General features: G+C 43.7%; 1 protein-coding gene across 1 annotated transcript in view; it reads left to right on the plus strand.

Annotated features, from left to right (window-relative positions):
* The first annotated feature begins 4,002 nt into the window (after positions 1 to 4,002).
* The window catches only part of sema5a (sema domain, seven thrombospondin repeats (type 1 and type 1-like), transmembrane domain (TM) and short cytoplasmic domain, (semaphorin) 5A), a 92,912-nt gene continuing 70,771 nt past the window's right edge, over positions 4,003 to 26,143 (plus strand). Inside the window, exons 1-3 of the mRNA XM_061093947.1 lie at positions 4,003 to 4,150; positions 13,825 to 13,924; positions 17,114 to 17,159. Coding sequence (XP_060949930.1) covers positions 4,003 to 4,150; positions 13,825 to 13,924; positions 17,114 to 17,159 — 294 coding nt within the window. The remainder of the gene's footprint in view (positions 4,151 to 13,824; positions 13,925 to 17,113; positions 17,160 to 26,143) is intronic.

The following is a 26,143-nucleotide window of genomic DNA, read 5'->3' on the forward strand; positions in this document are numbered from 1 at the left end:
GGGCAATAAAGCAAGGTACTGATGATGGTCTGTAAATGTGTTTCCTTACTTTTTTATTGCCTCCGCCAAAAAGGTTATGTTTTCATTGTAGTTTCTCTGTATTTTAGCAGGATTACACAAAAACTACTGAACCAATTGTCTTCAAACTTGTTGGATACCTTCCAATATGGATTTCTTTAACTAGGCGATTGCAGGAGATTATTTTTTCACCGTCTTTAATATTGTGATATTGGGCACTTTTCAATGTTTTGGGGATTTCTTTTATGCATGTTTTATTATATCAGATTTTTATGATACATTTTACAAAGGTTGCAGAAATGGTCTTTGTATATTGTATCTAATCTCAATGCATCTACGGTATATTCTAGCTATATTCTATGCCCTTCTAGGTTTGAAAGAGAAAAACAGTGCATATCAGGATAGAAACATACTCTGTTTGGTTAGATCGAGTACTAACCTTTCTTACAGTTCTTATGCATACAAATACACAAGAAAAACCCAATTAAAACCCCCCAAAACATCAATAGAACATCAAAGTTCACACTATCTCGGCTTGCATGATGTATTATACATTATTATCTGCTCCGTACATGCATTTCTAATGACAACATCGTTTACCCCATGCTAAGTTTTTGTGTTGCTCGGGTTCCCTCTGCTCCGTGCCCTGAATGTACTCTGCTGTTATCCATCACCTGGTCCCAAGGTGATTTCAGTGTGTGTATGTGCTGTAAATGCTCAGGCGCTGCACGAGCGCTCTTGTGTGTCCATATTTGTAGAAGTGTGAGAGAGATGGAGAAACGAGTAGGAGTGGGAGCAGCAGGAGCAGCAGCAGGAGGAGGGGGAGGTGGTGGTGGTGGAGGAGGCTTGTACTGATGCCCTGGAGATGATTTAGGGTTTAGACCACCGAACAGCTCAGAAAGCTCTTCCAGTTTTCTCCCACAGGACCTGTCAGTGCGTGGCTTGTTGTGAGTTAAAGAGAGAATAGGATGCACCAGAGATCACTTCAGGGGAATGAAACAACTGTTCCAATGGTTTGGTTTTAAATCAACTCCTGGCTGACTCTTACTTAAATAAAAAGGCATGATGCAAATGACGTGTGTTGTAAATCAGGTTATCCAAGGGCCTTTAAAGTGACATGTGCATTTTCTTATTTATGGCTTATAAATATTTACAGTATGTCAGAGTTTAGAGGTCTCCTGTGTGTCACTGCCTGATGGCAGGTTTTCATTAGGGTTCATCTTCATGCTAATGCAGCAATGGAAGCATGTGGAGCTTCATTCAAACCAGATGTTGGAAGTATAAGGCAAACACAATGAGGGCTTATATGCAATTTGACTCTGACATTAAATATGCAAAATGCTATTTTTGCTGTGACTGCTGAATAGGAAAATAAATTAAATTCAAATTCAAATAAAAGTCCCAATGAACATAATTTAGATTCCTCCATTCCTTCTGAATCAAACCTGCTATTTTACATATTTTCTTTAAAAATTCTATGGTTAAATTTAAGATACTTGGTTGAGTAATGGTTTTATTAGTGGGTCCCTTTATGTATCATGCACCGACTGAATATAAAAGTGAAGCCGAAGCATTTTAATCGTCACCTGGTGGCCGGCTGCAGTACAGGTTATATATATTCTACCCGGTTCATGAGAGCAGATAGAACCTGCTGGTACAAACTAAAAAGTTAAATTACTCATCAAATATTTTCTTCTCAAAAGTGGTTTCTCTCATTTAAGGTATTTCTTATCACATTGAATTGTGCAAGTAGTGTCTTTTCTAATAAGTTTGACTTTATGAGTTACGATTTATAGACTTTTGAAATCTCAGAAGCTCACCACAAGACTACAAAACATGAATAAAGCTGAAATTGCCACATGATAGCTTGCAATAGCAGTGGATATTATACATGTACAACATGGTGGAACTGGTGTGATTTTCAAATACGCACACATGTGTTTGCACGTGTGCAGAGACGTGTACAGGCCGACAGGAGGTCGTGTGCATGTAGCGGAGGGAGCAAGGTCAACAAACCCTCTGACCTCGGCTCCTGTCATAGTCTGTGTGTGTTGGAGTGTGTGAATACCCGCGGCCCTTTTAAATTACACGCACGACTGCAAAAACAGCAATAATCTCATTTCCTATGTCAAGTTCACCTCTGTGCCCAGCAGATTATGAAATATATTTCGCTCGGTGAATGCAGACATAAAAGTTTATAAGACTCAATGAAAAATGACAAGAGGAACGTTCCAGCTAACAGACGACCCGCTGAAAACCAATCGCTCACCATCAGCTGCAACAGGTAAAACGGCTCTCCGGTGGAGGAGGGAAAGAAAAGAATAGGTAGGAACTGTCAAGGAAAGTGGCAGACAAAGAAAAGTGACAAGTAAGATGACAGAGCGACTAAAGCGGATACGAAAGAGTAGAGAGGCAGACGAGTGAATCATCCAGACGAACGGGGAGAGGAACAGAGAGAGGCAAGTGGCAGTGGCTGTCACTTGCTCCCCCCCCCCCCCCTGCTGCGGATGACAGGTGTTTTACATTACTCCGCGGGTTCAAGGCAAACCACATATCCCCACTGCAGCGTGCGGTGACACATTGGACTTTAAATGAATTCCATAAATGCCCCAAGGTCAGGAAGCCTATTCATTCACACTAAAGTCAGAGTAAACTTTCCATTCTAGGTGTGTTATGTTACCCCAGAGCCACTCTAAGCTTTCTAAGGACGATTCATACTTCAGAGAGGAGTCGAGACGAGGTCTGTCTGCAGAGAGCCAATGTTCACCACCACGCTCCGTTTGGCTTCTCTCTTCCTTTTTTTTTGCACCCTGCAGATTTTTCTATGTGCAAAAAAAATAGTTTTACCTATTCACCACTTAATCAGATCTGTCATGGACGGAGGATTGTTCTGTTCCTCCTATACAAAACCCATTCCACCCCCCCCAGCCCCTCCCGAGTTAGTGGACAACAAATGAAAAGCCCATTTCCGCTCCGCAGGCTCGACTGCAGAATACATTTTCAAATATGATACATTTTAGCGAAGCCAAATTGCCATCACTCGCCCTTTTATAGCTAAGATATTCACTCATAATGTGGGATACATTCGGGAAGGCTTATTCTTCTGTTGTGTTCTCGGCGTGAATCATTCCTTGTAACAGACATGACATGAATGATTAAAAAGTAATGATGTAGATGGTCCAGACCACTTATCAATGCACCCCCACACATAAAATAAAGAAATTATAAGCAATTGAGTCGCAAACGGCTTTGTTTTTCTTGCAGCAAATGGCTTTTCCAGGACGAATGAGTATGCTGTAAGTGTTATAGTATAATATCCAGCAATTTGAGGATACGGGTGTGTGAATACAAACAAATCAGACTTGCAGCAGCCATAGGGTTTAATTGACCCGCGAGGAGGGGGTGCCGTGCGGCTGACGCATCCGTCACTCGTGAAAGAAACAGTCTCTGGAATAATGGAAAACACACGAATGCACCCAGCGCACATGTAAGAATGGCTGCCTTTCATCATTAAGTACAAGAAAGTACTTAAGTAGTCTGCAGTGGGAACAAAGACACACACAAAGGGATGTAATATGAGATATGAGACGACGCACTCATTAGGTGTTGGGAGTTCATGCAGAGCCACGTGTGATTCACGCAGCGGGTGAGAGAGGTGAGAGAGGTGAGGTCTCTGGGTGCCTGTGAGGAGAACGAGCTGCTCCCAACAACAACTCCCAACACCCCCCATCACTCGCTCTTCTTTTCACCTCCCTCCCTCGTTCACGTTTCGTTAGGGTTTATTTTTACTGCTTTTCATGAATACTTTGAGATCGTAGTGATACAGAGGTGTGATATATCGTTTAAAGCTTTTCAGCGCTCGTGACATCAGCCTTTGTTCAAACCCAAACCTGACTCTGCTTCTCTTCTGTCTCTCCAGGTGTGTCTTTCCAATGGTCTTGGCCCCCTGAGGCCTGAGGAATAGTGAGCCAAGCTCAGGCCCCCATGGGACGCCCTTTTACCCAGCATGCACTGCTCTTGCTGCAGTGCATGCTGGTCCTGCGGCCTGCGAGCGTGGCCTGTAGGAGAGGGCCAGTGCTGCTGCCTGAGTCACCCTGTCACAAGATGGAGCACCCACTCGTCCCACACTCAGGTAAACACACACACATAAACACACACACACACAAACACTGGGGTGAGACCATCGAAGTTTTTATTTCCTCCTTGGTTTTGTGAACTTCCCAGTATTCTGTACCCAGTAATTTATATCCGTTCATTCTCCATCCATTTCTCCCTCCCTTCAGTCTTTCACCCCAACCTTAATCAGGTTCTCCCCTCCATCATCCTCTCCCTCCACTTTAGATTTGTAGACCACATATGGAAGGTTTCTGCACCGTTTCATCGGGACGTTTTTACTGTTGCTAGGAGACATAAACACACACGGAGACATTGCCAATCCTCTTTCCGAAGCAAATTTACGACCAAAGGAAAAGGAACACTAGACATTGACATTTTTATCGGGCAGGTAGTTAACAGAGCCCAATTGTTAAGGTAATTTTCTCAAGCAACGGAGACACAACAAGAATGCTCCACTGCCTTTTCACAAAAAGAAATTATTATTATCATTGGCTTATTTTGTTGAAAGTACCAAAAGTAATCTGGAGTACAATAGTCCACCTCTAGAATTGTATTAACAATATAAAATCCACATGGGAATTATTATAAACATGTCCCAAAATAATTTGGGTCAAAAGAACCTGAAAACAATGAGCCTGAACATTTGATTCGATTTAAGACACATAGAATTCAGTTTAATTCAAAATTAGTTGATTTAATGTGAATTGACCGTTGGTTAATCTCAGACAATTATTGTCTAATCATAGCTTTGTTACCTATCAAGCTGTGTCTCTCGCTGTCTATTGAAATAGTACAATTGGGTAATACTTTGCAATTGAAACGATTTGAAGGGTATTTTAGTTTTTATTGGCCTTTCCAAAAACACCAGCAATAATGTCAGGGATAGATTCAATAATGTTACTTTACTCAAGTAAGCTGCTAACGTTAGCATATCTAGCTCACTAGCTTGATGCACTATAGTAAAGCATGATATCATATATTTTGTCAAAAAGTCCATATTTAAGAGCCCTTGCATCATTAGCACAGTTAGTTTGCCAACTACAACTATTTCTAGAAAACAGCAATGTTTCAGTCCTGTTGTCGAGTAGAAATGAAAACCCTGCTTATGTCTACGTCTGCATGAAATCAAAGTCTAATAAAAATGTGATAATTTAGACAGACATATATATTCAAGAGTTTCTTGCTTTTACTGGTTTCTGCTTTATCGTCAGAAAACTTTTAATCATATTCAGTTTTTAAGGCTGTGAAAGAAAACTTTCTACTTCTTTCCTTTCATTTCCTTTTCGGTTGTTCCTTAAATGAAGATGTACATAGCAGAAATTACCTTTGTTGTATACTTTAACTACAAGGCTCTGCAGTTTTTAGATACAGTTCATTGTCCTGACACTCTTTCTTACATTGCTCACTAAATTAATGAAGGGAAGTATCAGTTGGGATCTTTGCAGTTCTCCGGTCTCTCTACACAACAGCAAAATGTCAATGAGCTGTTTTCAGTCCAGCAGACTTCCAGTCAGATCATCACATCCTATCTGTTGTGGATTAAGTTGACTGAAGGACCAAGGTCACGGCGTGTACTAAGATCCATGCAGGCCAAAAACTCCTCTCCACCGCCCGGCACAGGCTCTCAGTCCGTCTTTGTTCCCCAGTCTTTGTCACTTCATTCTTAGCTGAGGTAGCACTCCTCCCTCTTGCAGTGATGATGACTAACTGCCCGGCTAACGCGGTACGTTCTCGCCCTGAGCTTCCTACGTGCGGAGGACCACACACCAGCCTGGCGGGTCAGCCGTGGTCAATGCGTTTGTGTTTTCTAATGTACCACAATGGCCCATTAAGCTCCGGTGGCTTAATGCTTGGGTTGAATTATGGGAGCATTGATAAAGGGGGTCGACATTTCGGTAAGCAATCAGACATGGTTCACTAACACAAAGGCAACTGCACAGGGGAAAAGGACGAGAGAGGAACTGGCTGTCTGCGGATCAGTGTCTTTAGGGCTGAGTGATCAGCCGCGATGATACGCTGGTTTCTTCCTGCGGCGAAGTGGATTAGAGGCTCTGCAGCTTCAACGGAGACATATTGTAGTCGTAGCGTGTTAAGTACGTTATTAAGTACCACATTTGGAAAGTCTTCATTAAGGTCCTCCTCCGGAAGCCTGAAGCCTGAGGACACGTTCAGAATTGAGCTGAGCATTTACATTGTAATTTACATCTCCTATCGCTGCTATACCAACACATGACAGAGTAGTTCATTTCCTGGAGTAGGGGCTCTCAAAGTCTGACACTGAAAATAAGCTCGAAGCAATTTCTTCTTGTGTGCCATAGCTGGATTACTTTACACTGTGGAAAACTTATAAACATGTTGATTCTCTGTCAGGTTCTTAGCAGATCCTAAGGAGATTTCAGAACATTAATTCAACATCTGTGAAAACGAGGAAGATTTTTTTTTCTGCAATTCCACCTCGCAGTATCTTTACCTTATCATCCTTCCTTTTTTTAAACTTTCAGAGCAATGTGTTTCTGTCCGTCATGTTTCTCAATAAAGTGTTGGCCCTTTGCTAATGTTAGAAATGGGAAGCTGTGGATCAGCGTGATATCGTGTACCTCTCTGTCCCACGGGAATCGAAATAAGTGTGATTATTCGTCATTTGGTTCTCTCCCATCATGTCAGGGGGGAAGATGATCTGTTCTCCACTTCCCCAGATCACGCTGACATGCAACTTTTGAGTCTTGACTCACGGCGGCTGGCACCTGGATGAAATTTCACAGGTCACCTCACAGTGAATTACAGCCAGTCGCGCCTTCAGCGTTTGACTTCACTTGTGTGCTCTTTTGGGAGTGTTAGGTTACGTGTTAAACCAGATGGAGTCTATGCACATCATAAAAAGGTGGAATTATTTTTCGTTAAATTAAACTGCAGTGATCCAGAAACAGGTATGCATGTAGGTTTCATTGGCCTGTTAAGGGTGTTGATCCCTAAAAGTTCATCCAAAGTTTTCTTACAAGCTTGTTAACTACGCGCACATCAGTTTTGTTGCCATGGTCCAAAGCACCGCAGACTTTGCAAGACTACTAGATGTTTTTCTGCTGTCATGTGGGGACAGGAAGTTTCCTTACAACACGAGTTTCATCATTGCACTTTGTTTACTAAGTTACCCTAATCTGCCAGAATCAGCACCTTTGCAGAGCAGCTGCTGAATCCCCTGGTCTCCCAAAGAGCTTTTCACTCCGTTTTTTCCCCGATAACTTCTCTTTCATGGCCTGATGATAGTCTCTGTGCACTTCAAATGCATCTCATTGTTCCGAGCTGTACAGTACACATAGCTTTTAAAGCCTGCCAAATTATAGGCCTTTGCTTTTTTTTCGCAGTAAACGCAGAAGAAGTGTTAGTCATAAATGGAACATGCAGTCACATACACAGCCGCACAAACCGTGTGTAAGGGAAGAGAAACCTCTCGTTAGACCTATTTTCAATTTCCTTTGTGAGTCATTGTGCGCCATGTAATGTTGTGTAATCCCTGGTCGTTGAGAATGTGAACGTGTCATCTCCAGCCAAGCTGGGAGAACTACAAACACATTAGACCTCCCCTTGTGGATCACAACAACACAACAATCCCGCTCCACTGAGGGAAAACCTTGGACATACACACACATAGATTTAGAGCTGTACGGCCAGTGCTCAACTGTACAGCTGTTTAAAAGGAAAGGACGTGTGGATGTCATGTGACGGACGCTAAACTGAAAGTAGTGAATACCGATATCTCAGGGTGAAAAAGAGGTGCCATACATATAGTTTGGTTGGTCAACTTAGGAAGATGTTATTCGAGAGCTTTTGGCGATATGATATAATGCTTGTCTCAATGTGGTTTAAACAAAAACATGTTATTGCCGCAGCTAAAATTATACGTCACGTCCTGCCTCCTGCGTGCCTTACTCTGGCACCACGTCTTGCCTGAACTTTACTATATTCATTATATATAGTTTTTTCTTGTTGTTGTGAAAGTGTCTGGCCACGACGACCTCCTGCTGCATTCTTTATATGTGAAAAACAAACTACAGAATATGTCAGGACCTCATTTTCTAGACATTTTCTGGAGTTCATGTCTGAAAACTGCTTGAAGCTGAAACATCAGCCAACAGCTGCTTAGCTTAGCATAAAGACTTTAAGTAGAGAGAGCCAGCAACCCTTGCTCTGTACAAAGACAGTCTAGACACCCCTATATTCAAGTATAAGGCTGGAGCTGACAGTAGGGTAATTGGAAGCAAAAGAGTGATATTCGGCTTCACCTTTAATTGGTAGCTCTTGCCACTGAATCTGAACCGAGTCCAATGAGATTCCTAGACTCCCTGGAACAGCTCACAGCCTCAGCTGGGCTGGTAAAAATAAAGTGAAACAATGCAGAACCCAAAGAGCGGTGGTGACTCGTCGTGAGAAGCCAAGGTCAAGGGTTTACCGAGAGTGTTCCCCCCTCAGTGTTCCTTTTCTCTCTATGTGATTGTGGCCTGACTGTGGAAGGGCGTGTCCCGCAACGGTCTGACCCGGCGAGGGACGGTGGTTTTCTGACTTGGCACAACACTTGGCTGACAGAACTGCTGCTGTGGTGCGAGGATGCTGTAGTCCAAAGGCTGTTTTTCTGCTTTCTATGGTGGTTTCAGAAATGTGGGGTTTCAGAAAGAAAGTTTAGCAGCCGTGCTCCAAATGTTTACCCAAAAGGTGAACTCGCTATGCTCTGAAAATAGAGCTCCAATATAAATGTTTCATTCAAATGATTATTTTACGAGGGGCGTTGAGAGATTTAATCCCCATTTCTTAAAGATATGTTATAGCAAGTCTTATAATCAAGCTTTTGCTATGTTATTGTCGCTTAAAGCTGAAATCTACTGTATTGATAAAGCGTTGTATTTTAGTTTTCCCATGTGAAGGCTTGAAGGCTTTTAAAGGGTATAAACTGAAGTGTAAACAATGGCTTCACAGGCCAAGCCGAGGGCCGTGTCTCCGAGGAGCAGAACCATCAGACTTGTTTTACAACCACAGACCGGACTCGGCTTTTTATCGTCCCTGAACGGCTAACACATCGTTAAGAGAGAGGGGGGGGCGAAAGCAGGAAAATAAACAAATGGCCTCATAGCATTCATAAAGGCAACAAGCTACAAACCAGGATCATGGATCCTCCAATTGGTCATCTGGGCGTGCTTGCTTTAGATTTAAAACCATCAGAGGTCTTTAAAGTTGGAAAATTCCCCAACGTTAACTTTAGCGCTACTCACGTTCAAGGTCAGCAGTGTCCGAGCCGTGGTTTCACTTCAAAAGCTGGCACGGGTCTGCTCATATTTTTGGATATGTAAACACCCCCACAGGCAAAAGCTCCTAAATACACATTAGATTCAATATTTTCTCCTGCACTTATTTGTGGCTTCGCAGTGGTTTTGTTTTGCATGATTCACTTGTTGCCCTCAGGCCACAGCACAGCCAAGCTAATTTGACTTTTAGAACTTTTAGCTGTGAAATGTGCTCCTTGTTTTTCCTGAAAATAACATAATGGAGAGAAGCCGCAAACCTTTCCTTGCTCCTACGATTTTCACAAAAATCGGCAGGTGTTTGTTTTTTCAACCGCTCCAGGAATATTTTTCTCCTCTCACCAACTTCACCAATTAGTTGGCATTCTTCTCCTGCCCATTTCCACGGGGCAGCGTTAAGCCTCAAGTTACTCCCCATCCATCAAAGTGCCTACTGCCACCCTCTATTTACACCACTGAGGGGAAGAAAAAAAAACATTCATGTTTCAGAATTGGTTCCACATGTGGCCGTGGCTGTCGGCGCGGCAACGCTGAAGAGCTGTAACTCTGAGCGCTGGCAGACTGAAGACTGGCGTGGTCTCTGATGCTGGGTGTAAATATTTATACAACCCTGTCATTTTGTCTTTGTGTCAACTTCGCCGTGTCAGAGAGGGGAATAACAAATAGGATGTGAGTGATGGGCTGTTCTATTTCGAGGAGGAGGAGGAAGACAGGGGTTAAGAGGATAAGATGGGGAATGAGCAGAAGAAGGGGGCAAGGGATGTGCGTTCCTGTGTGTGTGTGTGTGTGATTAGGCCTTCGTATAATCGGCAGCCGTCTCCTGTAAAAGCATGACTGGTGCTGATGTGATAACATTATCATATGCTTTTAAAGTGCAGCTAACATGAAGCCATGTAAGAGCAGCGCTGAACTCGAGGAAGCGGGATAATGAATAGGACTGGGGGGGGGGTTTAGAGGATATTTATTAGCTGAGGGCTGCCCTACTGTTTCCTTTTCCTCTAGGTTAACAATAAGGGTGATTTGTTGGCTCTATACGGGATCATAAACCCCCTGTGGGTGCCCCCTAAAATTATTACCACCCGTCTAAAGACAAATAAATAGATCAGAGATCAAATCACTGTGATTAGTGTCTGTGGCGGAGCTGAGTCAGTATCCCGCAGCGTTGTTTTTGAAAGTCTTCTCAAGTGTGTCACAGTTTTGCATCATCAAACTACGATCTGCTTATACCCCCGAGAGTGTGACTTTTGGAAGCTCGGTATATATTTCATTACAGAGCCTTGGGAGGGCCCATCCACGCCGGATATGAATGTTTATGAATAGTCCTTGGCCTCGTCACAAAGAGCCATCAATCCCTTGAGTGCGGTTCAATTAAAACCTTTTGCCCCCCTTTTTGAACACCCCAACAAATATCCTCTCTTTCTGTCACACACACACACACACTCCATCCCTGTAATAGCGAGCCTCCCCCGGTGAGTCAGGGAGATTTATGGGGAGAAGTTCGTCAAGCGGCGTCTTCCCCCCCCCCGAGGGGTGCCACAGCTCCATTAGTATGCCAGGGATCCGCTCTATGGCATAAAAAAACAACAACCCCAGTGGTGCCGAAGGGTTGGCACATTCCAAAATTTTTGAAAAATGAAAACTTTGGGGTGAAGTCGGATCGTGATCTCTCAAGATATTTATTTGCCGACTTCTAATGAAAATGCAAAACCAGACTCAGGACGCTTTTTTCCTCTCGTCGCTCTCGTGTGCTCATCACTGGCAACTTGAAAGGGAACAACTGTCTCACAGCAGATGACGTTGTTTCGCGAGGGGAGACAGAGTTCGGTCCCTTTACGTGAGCGGAGGGAAGTTCTTTGGAAGCTCCCGTTTTCTCACTCTGTTTGTCTGTCTCCTTTTTTTGGGGGGGAATCGCTCCGAAATCCCTCGTTTGTCGCCGGGACCCGAAGCACTCGCTTGTGATGCAGTCAGGGGAGAACACGCTTTCATTTGAAATGCCGTCTGACAGGTGTGCGGAGAAGTAGATAATGTGTTTTGAGGAGTGTATTCAAGCTGTCCTCTCTCTCTCTCTCTCTGATCGGCCCGGTTGGAAGGCTTCCCGGTAATTTGAAAAAAGTCCCTTTGAAATGTTTTCGTCTGGAATTATCTTACAGATGTAGCGATGAATGATTTTAAAACACTGAAGCAACCGTCCCTAATAGCTCAGACTTTTTTGAGATCTGTAGAGTAACTTTAAGAGAGAAAAAAATCCTGATTTATCGCTCTCTGCAGAAAATGTCCCAAATATGGAGACGTTTTTCGTCAAGTGAAATCCGATCTGTGTGTACAGCACTGCCGGGAAAAGTTATGATGACAGTGGATCAGGCATGTGACGAGCGATGGAGAGCACTAGTCACCGAAATGACTGATTGACCGCCCATAACTGACCTATCAGGTGACCAGATGACAGACAGGCCGTCCTCATCGCTCAGCAACCACCCCGGGCCTGAGATTCGATTGGTCAGGGGTTAATGCATTGGGCGCCATGAGAACAGGCATGGATGTGGATAAGATGTCAGTGACTGTCTGGGATATCTCTGTCTTTCTCTCTCTTTCTCTCTAATGCTCTTTATGTGTGGAGGTGTAGGTGTGTGTTCCCCAAACTGGGGGGGACGTTTGGAATCTCATCAGTTTTCACGGTTCACACAGGGTGTACGTTTCATCCATGAAACCACTCACTCAACAGTACAGTTTTTAATGGAATTTAAAAATCAAAGAGGTTCCTACTGAGTCATATCGCAGGAAAACTAAATTTCACCATTTTCTCCCTCTTGCATCTCGGCTCTGGACTTGTGGTTTAAAGACATGTAGCCAGAGGAGCACTAATGTCTGAGCACTGTGATCCATGTAAAATGATTTTTTGAACGAGTGACCTTATCAACCGAGGACAGCTCTTAACCTTATTTTTTTTTAATTCTTTATTCATTCTCCTCTTCATTTCCTCCAGTATTCGAGAGCGCTGGTAAGAATTTAGAGTTTGACCTGAGCAATTTTGTGAATGCTTTGTGAGAGAGAGGGGAAAAAAAATCTGAACTTTGGCATTATACAGCAATGATAAATGTGCATCCTACACACAAAAATATAATAATCTAGATTTATGGGCTATGGCAAAAGGAAATTACAGTTTCTTCACCTTTGAGATCAGGTCAAGTTTCAGTATTAGTAACTAGATTTCATGTCATGTTATGGTGAGGGCCACATGTAGGAAACATCTGGACACGTGTGATCACATGTAATCCTGTTTGTTGGACACAGAAACATCCAGGCTTTACACATTTTGTCACATTTTATCTTGTGAAATTAACGTGGTCTGCACAAAACGTTCTTGTTACTTCAAAAATTGATATAAGTTCATGAGTTTCTGGAGTCGCAATGCAGAGAAATGCCTGTGTGAGGGTTGTATTATTATCATATAATAGATAATTATTTCTGATGCATTCATATGCAGCAGTTTCATATTTTTGCCATTTGTCGTGGAGCCCATTTCAAATGCTTTACATACTGTTAGGTAGTTTAAACTTTAACTATACATCACATTTCATAATGTGTTAGGTATTTATAATATTTTTAATATGTAAATCTTAATCTGCAATGCACCACAGCTATTAAAAATGCAGTCCAATTTCCCACCTCTGAAATATAGATGAGAATTATTAAGTAGTGTAAAATAGAAGTGCAATTATTCTCAACTTAAACTTAACCACTCGAGTAAATGACCCGAGTTGCATTCCGCCATTGCTGGCCCCGGCGTTTCCTCTCCCGTTATCGAGCAGGCGGCGTCTGAAGTGGGATTTGTTCAGTCTGAAGGAGGCTGAACTGAAGCCTCTCAGATCTGGAATCATGTCAAGCTGTGATAACTCACTGTCGACGGCAGGTACACAGCCGTCCCACGCAGCTAATTATTTTTAAGTAGCCTCCACCTCTGCAGAGTGTTGCTGCCGGTCGGCGTGTGGTGGTGTGGCAACAGCCTGTCGCACATGTCAGCAGCGATTAGCACTAATGACCTGTAACTACTGAGCAAAGTCTCATTCACAGTCTGCGGCACGTCTGCTGCTTCCTGCCTCATTAATTGGAGAATTTTATGCCGCACACGTATTCGAGCCAGTCTGAGGGAACTTACACCAGGAGTAAACAAAGCTTTAAACTAATGCACCTGCAGTTGAATAAGTGAATGTCTTAATAACAGCAGCAGTGGAGCGAGTTGTCGTTTCTGGCCTTTTTAAAAATCCCTTCTCTCTTCAAGTGTCTTGTGTAAAGTCAACAGCAGCTCATTCATCACCACAGCTGTCTCCCGCAGTCGCAAACACACTCTCTCCGCTCCGATTGGCTCACCGTTGTTTTTCTCCTGTCGTGTCATTGGCAGAGATGGAGCCGTGGATCTTCAGGTTCAAGGCGGAGGGCACAGTGGATTACTCTCAGCTGACCTTTGACCCCGGCCAGAACGAACTGATCGTCGGTGCCAGGTAAGACACATCCTGAGGTTTTTTATCTTCTCCCAAGCTGTTTTCTCACTTGAGCAGGTCTGGACATTGTCTGGAGTCGACTTTCACACATGCAGCACACAACTGGAGTTGTCGGTATCAGATTCTCACTTACTTCAAAATAGGTCTGTTTGGTTTGAGGGGTGACGCATGAGTAGAGCCTGCAGTAGACAGGATGTGATGCAAAAACTGAAGTCACAGTGTTTTGTTTATTGCAAACCTTAAATGTGTCTGACAGCTTTGGTCAACGGAAGCTTTCGAATCTCATCGCCTCACTAGTTTGACATTTTTTTGGCCATTTTTATGTAAATATCCCATCCTCTTCACTGTCAGATGTTTGTATTCTTGGTTTCACAGCCAGTCGGATATTGAAATGTCATCAACACGCTTGGTGGAAATCCTCTGGATAATCATTTGGACATTACACACACACTTTGTACGAGGGAGCTTGCACTGTAGAATCTGTTCCAACTGATTTGGACATTTGCATTCACGCATACAGCTCCTGGGAATAATGTCTAGATACACAACTTCATTCGTCCTTCCTGCCTCCCTCTTTTGTTGTCTTGTCATTCATTGTCCCTTTTTTCCCCAATGTTTGCTGGTGCGTTGCATGGGCAATGATCAGTTTCTCTATAGATGTCAAAAGTCAGACAACAATGGCTTCGGAGATTGTTTCGTTGTACATAGTTTTTTTGTGTGTGTGTGTGTGTGTGTGTGTGTGTGTGTGTGTGTGTGTGTGTGTGTGTGTGTGCGTGTGTGTGTGCATGTTTGTGTGTGTGTGAGAGGAACAGGAGTATATGCATTCACGCTGGCTGATTCCAGATGAAGTGTGCTGTGCACTTCTCTTAATGGCTTTAGTTGTCAATAGAGAGAAACTCACTACAACAGGCACAGGAGATAACAGCAGGAAGGAGAGCAGCGAAATAAACAGAAAACAAGTGAGCCCAGGGAATTTACTAATGTACTGCAGGTACTTAGATGTTAAAGTCTAATCAGGGGAAATGTGTGTGTGTGTGTGTTTATGTGTGAACAGATTAAAAGCAAAGGTTGAAAAGGTGAGTAAATTCCCTGTGGAGTTAATACCACAATCTATAATGTAATATAATATAATATAATATAATATAATATAATATAATATAATATAATATAATATAATATAATATAATATAATATAATATAATATAATATAATTTAATATAATATAATTTAATATAATGTTATTTATTATAATTCACAATGTGTTTGTGTCCGCGTCTTATTTGTAGCTACAGCTCAGTCAATCCTATCAACACCTGGTATCTGCAGCACTCAAAAGATCAAACAAGAGATTTGGTTCAAATGTGTGTGCCACACGGTGTCTCCTGAGTCCGACTGGGAGAGATGCTGTGGCTGGATGGATGGCTGCAGGCTGAGTTCGAAGGATGAGTGATAATGGAAGGAATGAGGGATCAATGCAAATATCAATACAGTAAAACAGGGGACCTGGCTGAAAGCCACTCTTCAGTAGATTTATGGATCTCGGCAGTGTTTTCATGCATGTGTTTGTGTGTGTGTGATGAAGAGTTTAACTTCAAAATGAGTTATCTGCTTGATAAAAAAAAATGTGCTTGCTCTTTAAAAATGATAGATTTTTAAACATCTTTCAGGTAAATCTCTAAAAAGTTATTATTATTTAGGAGTTTTGTGCACGGACCCAAATTCCTACGCTGCGATTTGCCCATAGAACAAACCTATCAAAAATGGATAATACAGAAATCTCAAAGGTAAAATTAAGATTAAATTACACCTTTAGTCCTAATTGTCTGGTTTCATCAGGTTTCATGTGTTCCCCCTCTGTGTTCCATAATGGTTTTACCCGACATCCTCAGACATTTAGCTCCAGCATATTGCTCTTGCGAGGGCTTTCATAAGATATTTCTTGACAAGTTGAAAATAAATATGGAAGTGTTTTGTTTGGGCCTTGCAAATTGGAAACGCTTCAGGCAAGACACTTATTAGAGTGAGGTTTCACCACCAGGCTTTAATGTTTCTCTCAGCCTCTCCCACTCTCACTGCTCCTCGTACACAGAGAACCAGGAGGTATGAGGATAAATCCTTTTATTGACGTGTTGCTTTATCACGTCTGTTAAACCTTCTAATTATGGTCTGGAGAAACTCAGAGGTCGGTCATTTGCTATGGTTGCTGAATCCAGCTGTTCGTTGACTATGGTCGCCATGAATAACCTGACCTTGCTCTTTCCACTTCTCAGGTCACCGATGAAACTGTTGGTTTGAACTGCTTAGTGGGAAAACTTTAGCAGCTGAAGATTTCACAGTTTTAAATTTGAAAGATATCACATTTTTCTAAAAGGAGCACTACTGCATATGTGGAAAATGTTGTATAAAGAATTCTTTGGCTCCAGATGGTGCTGCACAAAACTGGTGACTTTACTTGTTTACATTCACCATAGCTGAAGACGACGAAATCTGGGATTGTCGATAAAAGGCTTTGAGATCTGTGTAGTTTTCTTAAAGCGATGGCAGCTCAAGGCTACATTAACTGTTAAATCCCAGACTGAAAAGGTGGTGGTTGAGTTCCATTGTGAATAATGTAGGTGCCATCTTTTGACAAGGATGATGAAAAAACTGGAACTTCAGACCAGGTATTTGCTGGCTAAGAGTTCAAGTGCTTTCCACTGCCTCAAGAAAGAAATGTGCCAACGATTATTATAAAATGCAGTGTTCAGGTGGAAATACTCAGTCTTGTTGTTGACTGCTTGTTTTGCTGAAAATACGTCTTTTATCATATAAAAAGGCTCTTGGGGGTCATATTAACCTGATCTTCACTGGAGGGGTCTTTAAGATGAATACACTCAAATGCATGTAGTATTTCAACACCATGTGCGCTGGATGGGGAAATGAGAGCAAAATAGACACTTGTTCCATTTTAGGCGCCACTTTCACGTCTCATCTTAATAGTGTTATTTAAGCTTAATTTTTTGAGGTGGAGATCCATTTGTACTGTTGGCTTTATGGCTACAGGCACAGTGAGAAGAAATGGCTATAAAGAGAACACAGATAAATACCGTACAGTATAGTTGATGGAGAATGCTTCAACACCCCCACTTTTCTTAGTTTGTTTTGCAGAAAACATCTCCGTCAGCTGACATGTTTCCCTTCTTTTCACAGAAATCACCTGTTCAGGCTGAATCTGGAAGACCTGACACTGATCCAGGTGAGTGTTTCCTCTGCCTGTCTCTCCGACTCTCCATCAGTCTGACTCACACACGTTCTCTGGGTGAATATGTACTCGCCCTGTCTGCTGAGACAACTCTTACAGTCACACAGGCGTCCACGCCGCTGCCTGTCTCCTGTAAACACAGCTCTATAGAGTTGTAGCGCGGTGCTGCCAGCTCCCACAACTTAAAGCTGTTACAGTAAAATGGTTTAGCATTTCGCGTGTCACAACAGCTTCCCATCCGCTGGAGTGACGGCGGGTTTGGTCGACTGCACCGTGGGTTGACGCGGAGAAAGTGTTGATGTGAAGTCGAGTCAGTGTTAATACCCTTGGTGTTTAAATCCAGTTTGAGATTATATGAAATGCCCTGCAGCTTCACTCCGTTCTTGCTTTTCCACAGGGTATTGGCACATTGTGTATTTTCTTTAATATGATGCCTACATATCTGATATATTCCCCTGCTCTTCTCAAAGTAGAAAGGTCAACAAAATTCGCACAGAGGGAATACAATGTTTGGAAATGCTAAATAGAAATTAGAGTGTGCTAACTTCAGGGAACTGACTCCTGCCTGTGGTGACACGTTTTTAAATTTGCACAAAAATACCAGCAAACTCAAGGTGGCAATTATTCTACTCGCAGTCTGTCTTTCATCTCTCTCTCTCTCAAATGGTGTCATTGTACATTTTTTTCTCCTGCAGCTTCTCATATTACTTCTTTTTTTCCCCACATCCCCTCATAGAGCTGAGCATTTTGCTTCCCTCTGAGTTACCGTACGAACACAGAAGCTCTAAGAGGTTTCACTTCTAGGGCAGCCAGGCTTCTTCCATGGCTAGGAGACTCACGGTGTGAGCCATTTACACCATGGAAAGCCAGGGGAGAGGATAAGGAGGGAGTGAAAGAGAAACTCTGCGAGGGAGGATGAATGGACGGAACGAACGTGGAGAATAAAGGGAATTGGTGTTGATATAAATCCGCCTGGAAAGCATAAATGAGAAAAACGGTCAGACTTAATAAGCGGCAAGGCAGAATTTTGGATAGAAGGGAGCGGGGGGGAGGGGGGGGGGGGCGGCACACTCAAAGGATTCAGGGAGCAGTGGAACAGCTCACAGACCGAGGGAAGAAAACGGAGGAACCCCCCTCCCGCCGAGCGAGATGAGGACGCATGCCGAGCCCGTCTTTTGTGGCCGCTCACTGCACACACATGCTTTTTAAAGATGCTCTTTGCCATCCACTCACCCAATCATCCCCCTTTCTTTTACCTCGTCCTGCGCTCGGCTGGCGCTGCATAATCAGCGTGGAGATTCAAACAACCCAATCAAGATGTCTTCTCTTGAGAGAACAGGACCTGGTTATCCCTCGCCGAGGCCCAGGGCCAATTTCAGATGATCTGTGCGCTAGTCCCTGCTTTGCATTTGACTGGAACCAAGCAACAGGGTCAAGGGGAAGGTGAAGTTCAACTGCTGAAGTATGAGGAGCACTCAAGCTGTTTTTCTATTCACCCCCCCCTCTGGCGTCTCTCTCTCTCTCCTTGCTTCTTTTTCACTCCTGCATGGAATAGGGGAGATTTAATTGCACGGAGATCCGCTTGCCTCTGTGGCTGGGTTTACATATATTTGTCAGTGTTATTGTTGTTGGACATGAAAGACTTGCAGCGAGTGCCAGAGCAAACAAAGAAAGTTTGAGCTCAAACTGTCACAGTCGTCCAGCGCGTTTTTATTTCGGTTGCACAGATGTTCAAAAGGAGTCGCATGAGGTTCTTCTTTTTCTCTGTTCCTGCAGAAGGGGGGAGAAAGGAAAAAGCTAAAAAGCTACGCCCACGTTTGTCTTTGTGATTTCACCCCATCCCCATGCATCCGCCCTGTCAGATAATGCTCGATGGCAGTGATTTGTTCTTGCATGGCTGGCGGCGCTAAGAGGGAGGCGGTGTATGGTTTGACGGAGCACAAGGCTTCGAGGCAGTGGAATACAAACAGCCTGTAATACGCTAAGGAGGTGGTTGTAATTACCATATGATTGATGATGGGCTGACCTCATCTCGAATGGACATGCATGAAACATTTGTTAAAAAAAAAAAAAAAAGCAGGGCGAGATCTTCTGGTGCTTTAAAAAGAGTAAAGTGAATCCCACCCACTCGTCCTGCACTTGGTTGCAGAGTTATTTTCAAGCATTCGGCGAGACAGCAGGTGAACTCTGAATACCTGGAAGTCTTGCTGTTGTATTATGAGAGTAGTGACACTTAGGGTGGTAGCTGAACACCGCTGGTCTATTGCACACATCGAGTTAAGACTCCACGATCGATTCAGCCTGAGCCCCGGCAACCTTAATCTCCTCAGTAAACGCCCTCCCTGCTTGGAGGTAATAATACAAAGAATAGAGGAACCAAAGAACATCAGGAGTGGGAGAGAAAAGAGGACCTTTGTCGAAAGAGTTGATGTTGAGAACTTTGATTTCTTTCATGGCCAGTGTACCACCCCTTCGGTCACTTAGGAGAAATACAAAGGTTTGTCTGAGGAAGGGTTTACACAACATGGCCACACGTTCGGGATCATCTATCCAATAATTCTAGGAGACCTCCCTCAGACACATATCTTGAAAACGATACATCTCATGGATGATCCTTTTCAGGGTCGTGGGGGGGGGGGAGCAGGAGCCGATCTCAGCTGACATTGTCGGAGAAGCTGGTACATCCTGGGTAGGCCGCCAGCGTTTCGCAAGGCCGACATGTTGAAACAAACACTCACCTATGGACAATTTAGATTCTCTTATTAGCCCCAGTCAAACCAGGATTCAGTTCTAAGAAACGGCTGCCCAGTCCAAGGAAGTGCTGTGTTGAATTAGGTGCGATATGGACATTCAATATGGTTAATATTCATACACTTTGAATAAACAGGTGAGCAACTCTGTGCAGCAGCAGCGGCTGGGACTCATCGAAGTGCAGGACAATGCCGCACTGCACTGTCAGAGTACACGAGACAGAAAATCCTCCATATTACATGAACTTGTTTGCACGTACTCAGAGCGAATGGTAATTTGGGGTGGAAGTGGGGAGAGTCAGACCTTGAAACATGACTCATTCATCCCAATAGCCCTGATTGGAGTTAATATCTGGTACTTAAAGTTTTATTTCTGCGGTGTCTCAACAGCCTGGAGAGGCCCTCCTCTACCTGTCCACCTTTTACCCTTGTCCTCTCTGATCTGGATCTGGACATTGTTGAGAGGGAAAGGTGGTCACTTTTCTCCTTGCTGTACTTTCAAATTTTGTGCAGCTCAAGTTAGAAAAAGAAAACAAGGGCTTAGCTCTGCTGCATGTACAGATAATGAGACATCGAGAGCTACCACAGGCAAAAGATCAGCTATAAAAACTGCAGCCACAGAGGAAAAATATCCTATAGGTGAATCCCCCTTCATATCCCCCATCTGTTCAGTATTGTCCTTCCGCCCCCTCCGTCCCTCATTCAGCTCCCTGCCCTCCGCTGATGCCAACCTTGGGCAGGGGACTCGAGGCTGGCATCGCCATTATGCACCGTCCATGGCCGGCTGCGGACAAGGGGACAAACCCTGATGAATTGGGACCTACTGCATTTGCATTGTATTACATTTACCATTGTGTAGCCGGGGCTGATGAATGGCCACGCCTGCTCCATGTATACCTCTCAGCGTTTGCGTCAAACACTGTGCCTCTCGAATAATTGTCCTTTCATGACGCTGAATACTGTGATCCCCCCCCCCCCCGCCGTCCTTTAGCTGTAGCGCCATCATTATCCCTTTCTCACCTGGTCTAATAAAAGACGGCTCTTTTATGCTGGTCCTGAACGTGTTTAATTTGCAAGTACAAGTTAAGCAAAGAAATGAAAATGACAAAAAACCACATCCCTTTAAGAATCCGATATTAGCCATCTGTTACCGCGCTTGATCGAAACAGGATGTGGACGATGAGGCCGAGCTTCAACAGAAACAGTGTGGCCCGGTGCTAGTCAATAAGTGCTGGGATGAGGAGGATCAGCGGCATTGTTCACCATTCAATACAGCACCAGAGGAGAAAATAGTGGATATTCACTCCAGCCTCTCTCTCTCTCTCTCTCTCTCTCTCTCTCTCTCTCTTTCTCTTGTCCTGCACTGGCACATGAAAACACTATCCATAACAGCTCCCCTTGGCAGCAGACACGGTGTTGAGATGTATATTGTGCCTCCGTGTTTTTTTCCCCCCCCGTTCTTTCCTGTCCCCTCGTATTGTCATGTCGTAAAGAAGGACAGGAGACTCCAAAGAAAACAAAAGGCCCTCTGCTGTGTCACCTGTTGTATTTCACCGGCCCTGTCTCTTGCAATTACACCTCATCAGACAGACAATTAGCCGTGCTAATCAGTATCTAACAGAAGCTATCCTCCATAGCTCTGGCAGCATCGCTAATTCAATTACTAGAATCCACTAACTTGGCCATTTAAATGCATGGAATAAAAATCATCAATGGGGTTGTAGATACAGATAGCGGCTCGTTCTGTGATATCATGGAGTTTGATGGCCTCTTTAAGCGAGTGGGCGGCGATATTAAGCAATGTGAAACATAGCAGGGGGGTCCGCATCAACGCTGACTGATCATTTTATGGGCTGGCGATGATGTGTGGCAACTCAAACCTGCACGCGTACTCCGACACGACGTCAAGACAGATTTTAATGTGTTAATCTTTCGACAGCTTACATCAGCACACATCAGTCTACATAGTAAGTATTGCACCAGTACATCAAGAGCTAATATCAACTATTCATAAAACAGATTAGATTTTCCCCGGCTGGATTTGTCCGGCTCCCGCTCTCAACCCGCAGTCCTCTTGTAATGAGACAAGGAGCCAGTCATTTCACAAAGCTCGACAGCTGTCAGCAGCGGGTGTGTTCTCTGGACCCTCTTTATGCAAAATATATTAATGTATTCGATATCATGTCTGGAAACAGCGCTGTTTTGGAATTCAGCTCCTCACTCCACCCTCCGTCTCACTGAATCTGCCCACACTGTCTCGCTCGCTGTGGCTGACTCCTAAGTTGGACTCTGTTTTCTCTTTGTGGTTCTTTCTGCCTGTTTGTCTCTAATTCCCCCCTTTTCTGTCTTTTCGCCTTCTGCCTCTCCACCGGCTCCCTTGGTATCTCTCCTACACCCACCTCCCGGTGACAATAGTCTCTCAGTGTGAGGGTTTGAGGAGAGGCTCGAGCACAATGGTTCATCTCTGAGGATTCTGCCCTTTACAGGGCAGAGAGACAGAGAGAGAGAGAGACGCATAACAAATCTCTGCATTTCTTTCTCTTCTTCAGCGTCCCCGAAGCAACAAATGTCCATTATCGACTGTGAATTCCCTCTGCCTCTTTTTGAATTTCTGCACCTCAATCACATCTTATCCTCCATCACTCAAAAGTAGTCTAGCGTGGCAAAAATAAGATGATCAATCGGACTTTCCATCAAACAACACCCCAGGTTAACCAGAAGGATTTGAAAGAGTCTTTCTATTCATTCTCCATCCCGTCACCGCAGAATAATAGATTTCCTGATTCTACCTTGACCTACTGTACTCGCCGCGGCTGTATGCTCATTTATTATCGTCATTTTGAAAATTCTTATTTTTTGTTTAACCATTAAACTAATATTTGGCTTCTTCATGCGTCTAATTATCCGACCACCTATTTCAGCCACAAATTACCGGCCGCCCTCACCCCCGCCCCGACTCCCCACGTCTCTCTGGTGGATCCTCAAATAAATGTTCTCATCTGTTCCATCATTTATTAGGCAGCGATTTTTACTGCGCACTTTATTAAGTCTGGCAGTCACGGAAAATGATTTTTATAGACATGAAATGATCTGACATGAGAACAGGCTCCCGAAACATTGTAGTACTGGCTCATTCAGGCATTTATAGTTTATTAAACTGATTTATGTTTTTACCGGACAAACTTATCAAACAGATCTTAAGAAGGCCAACACAATGCATGTCAAATATTTATCTCTGCTGGATCTGCCACGTTTAATATTAATAAGATGACATTCAGGTCACAGTTTAGAGTTCAACCTTGCAAGTGACCCTGATACAGATGTGAAGGGGAAATGGCTTGTGTGCCAGATCTAAGTATTTCTTTGCTGACTATAATGTTTTCATAACTGATTAAAATGCCAATCCTCTAAAAACAGCTGGCTTGTGGTCTTGAACTTTTCTATGGGGCCTATTCAAGATACACACCACCTCACCTCGCTCCCTAAATGTGATCCCCCTCTCTCATCTTCTTCTTCACTGCTTCCCCAAGACTCGGAGAACGGCTTTTGTAACGCCGAGCGCTAAGAATGATTATTTAACGAGATCTTTTTTTTTTAAATTTCAGTTCTTGGCAGATTTATCTGAGGAGCACATTGGCCGAACAATAGCATGTTAATAAGCTTTTAATGCGTCTTAATGACACTTGGTGCTTGGCTTTTCATGGCTGTGATTCTGTTCTTTAATCCGGACCATTGGAGACGGTGCACAGTCACAGAGTGCGGCTGTAGCGGTCAATGACGCCGACACATCCCCCCACTTACAGGCTTACGAGCGTAAACTTCCTCACTGGCCATAAAGTTGATGTCCTCGAGATGAAGCGATCCGGAAATCTGTTTTTAACTGCGTTGAATGACGACGAATAACATAATCGGGCCGCGCTGACAAAAGCACCCACTTTTCTCACGTTAATGGGAGATCTAGTTGTAATTTTGCATTGTGTTATGATTGATTTGTTTAACACAAGTCAGGTTTCTGGCCATTAACAGGATTTCTCCCCCAATGGGATAAGTGAGAGCACTTTTCAACGCCTGCATTCAACTCAGCTGGGACCGTGTGTGTGTGCGTGTGTGTGTGCGTGCTGCTTTGTGCTGATGAGTGTGGTTTGTGTCTGTGGCGGCAGCGTGGCCCCAGAATAGCCTGCTTGGGCCTGGAATGTGAACTGACACACAACACACACACAGAGACACACACACACACACCGAGGAAGAGAGCATCCCGCTTCCATTAATACTCCATGTCTTATCCTCTCTGAATAGCACCACACACCCTCAGCTGCCCCCTGCCACTGCATTTATGTGTGTGTGTGTACATACGGCAGTTTCTATGCCTCCCAGTGGAGAGGCCACTGAGGCGAGAAAAGGCAAAGTTCTTGTCATAAAACACAGAGGAAACTCCCAGAGCCTTCTGGAAGAGGAAATGAAAGAAGTTCTGCTTAGTACTGAGGGGGCTTCGGCTTTTGTCCTGGCATTAAACAGCCCCGATGCCAAGGTGAAATCTAAAATCTCTCCCTCAGTTAGCGGTATTTACTGTATTCCCACTGAGTGCAGTCCTGAGGCTGTGGCCACTAACCAGGTTATTACTGCCAGAAAGTCGTATCTCTCAGAAGTTGAACAGTTTTTACTTTGGGAGACTTTTTGTGACTTGGCGTTAAACTTGTCATTGCCAGTCACACTGGAGCTGGCGGGAGTACAGCTGCTTCTTCTGCCTTGTCACAAGCTTGAGTGCCGTCCAGAGGCCAACAGTCATTTCATAAAGAGGAAACCTTTTTTCAATGAGGAACCCCCCCGTCCTCCCCAGAGGTCACGATGAAATTAAACTGTAGAAACTGGAGCACAGCGGTGTCTTCACCTGAGGAGGAGACGAGACAAGGGTTTAGTATCTTCTCATTCCCTCTCCCTCCTGTAGTAAAAATTTAAAAGCTCTGTTTCTCGCTCACATGTAAATTACATTGACGTCCTTCTCCAGGGATTCGCCTGTTCTGTCTCCCCAACCCTCCTTTTCCCTCACACATAAATCAAACTGGCATTCAGCTCGGCGCTCGCTACCCTGTCGCTTTTTGAGGCCTCCGCTTGATATGCACCTTAATTGGATTCTGTGTCTGTGTTTAACATGGCTTATCAACTTGTGCTGTGGTGTGAGTGTGCATGTGCGAGTGGAAGACTAAAGGCGTGTGCACGTCAACGGCGCCGCAAATAAAGGGCACAAAACAGAAAATGTGCTTAACGTGTCTCCTCACATTACGTGTGACACGATGTAGCGAATACATCATGTGGATAAAACACATTTAATCATAGGAACCTTTCTTCTTTTAACCAGAAAGCTCAGGCTTCTGTCTTCCACCTCATTGCAGTGTATACCCGTGATGATGTCATCGTGTTAGTTGTGCCAGGATACTGTTGACTGCATGGTCCGGCTCAAATTGCTTTCAAACTAAAAGCATAATAGGTAGATCATTCATTCCTTTTGTAGATTTTTTTCTTCGACAACATGTTGTACACTTGTGATGAGAACATTCATTTCGTTTCTTGCGGTGAAATAAGTGATTATATCGGGCTGTGGCACCAGAGAGTCGTTAGAGAGGAGCAGAGAAATATGGCCATATCTGAAATGTTTTAATAATTGCATAGTTCATATTTTATTCATGTTTCTGTATCTAGAAATATTCTTGGATCAATATGTTTTATGTGTTTATAAAAAAAGTATTGCTCCTCGGGAAAAGAAAGATGGAATCAACATCATGCCAGGGTGACTTTGTTCTTTTACATCTTTGACGAGAGTTTAACTGTAAGCAATGTCTAAAGAAAAATGTATTAAATATATCGATAAATAAACCTTATATCAGACCGGATAGACGATGAAGTTGTTCTTCTACTACAAACGCATTCTGATTGGGCCGGTGTGTATTCAGGTGCGAAAAATATAAAACACGTACAAATTAGAGTTGAGTAAAGATACAAGGTCAAATCATTTCACCGTTCCTGTCGTAATCTTCTCCTCCGACCAAAGTCACAGAACCGTCAGTGCTGCAGCCGGCGTATGAAGCTCATTATCTTTTTGTTTTCTGTGTTTTCATGTCGTCTGCGGCAATTTTTACAGCCGCACTATCTCACACAAAGTCCCCAGACGTTCAATCGACTTCACAAAGGTGGGAAATCGCCACAGCGGAGAGCCAAGCAATGTTTTGTTTG

The sequence above is a fragment of the Limanda limanda genome, chromosome 20 (genome assembly GCF_963576545.1).
Source record: "Limanda limanda chromosome 20, fLimLim1.1, whole genome shotgun sequence".
In the NCBI taxonomy this organism is placed as follows: domain Eukaryota; kingdom Metazoa; phylum Chordata; class Actinopteri; order Pleuronectiformes; family Pleuronectidae; genus Limanda; species Limanda limanda.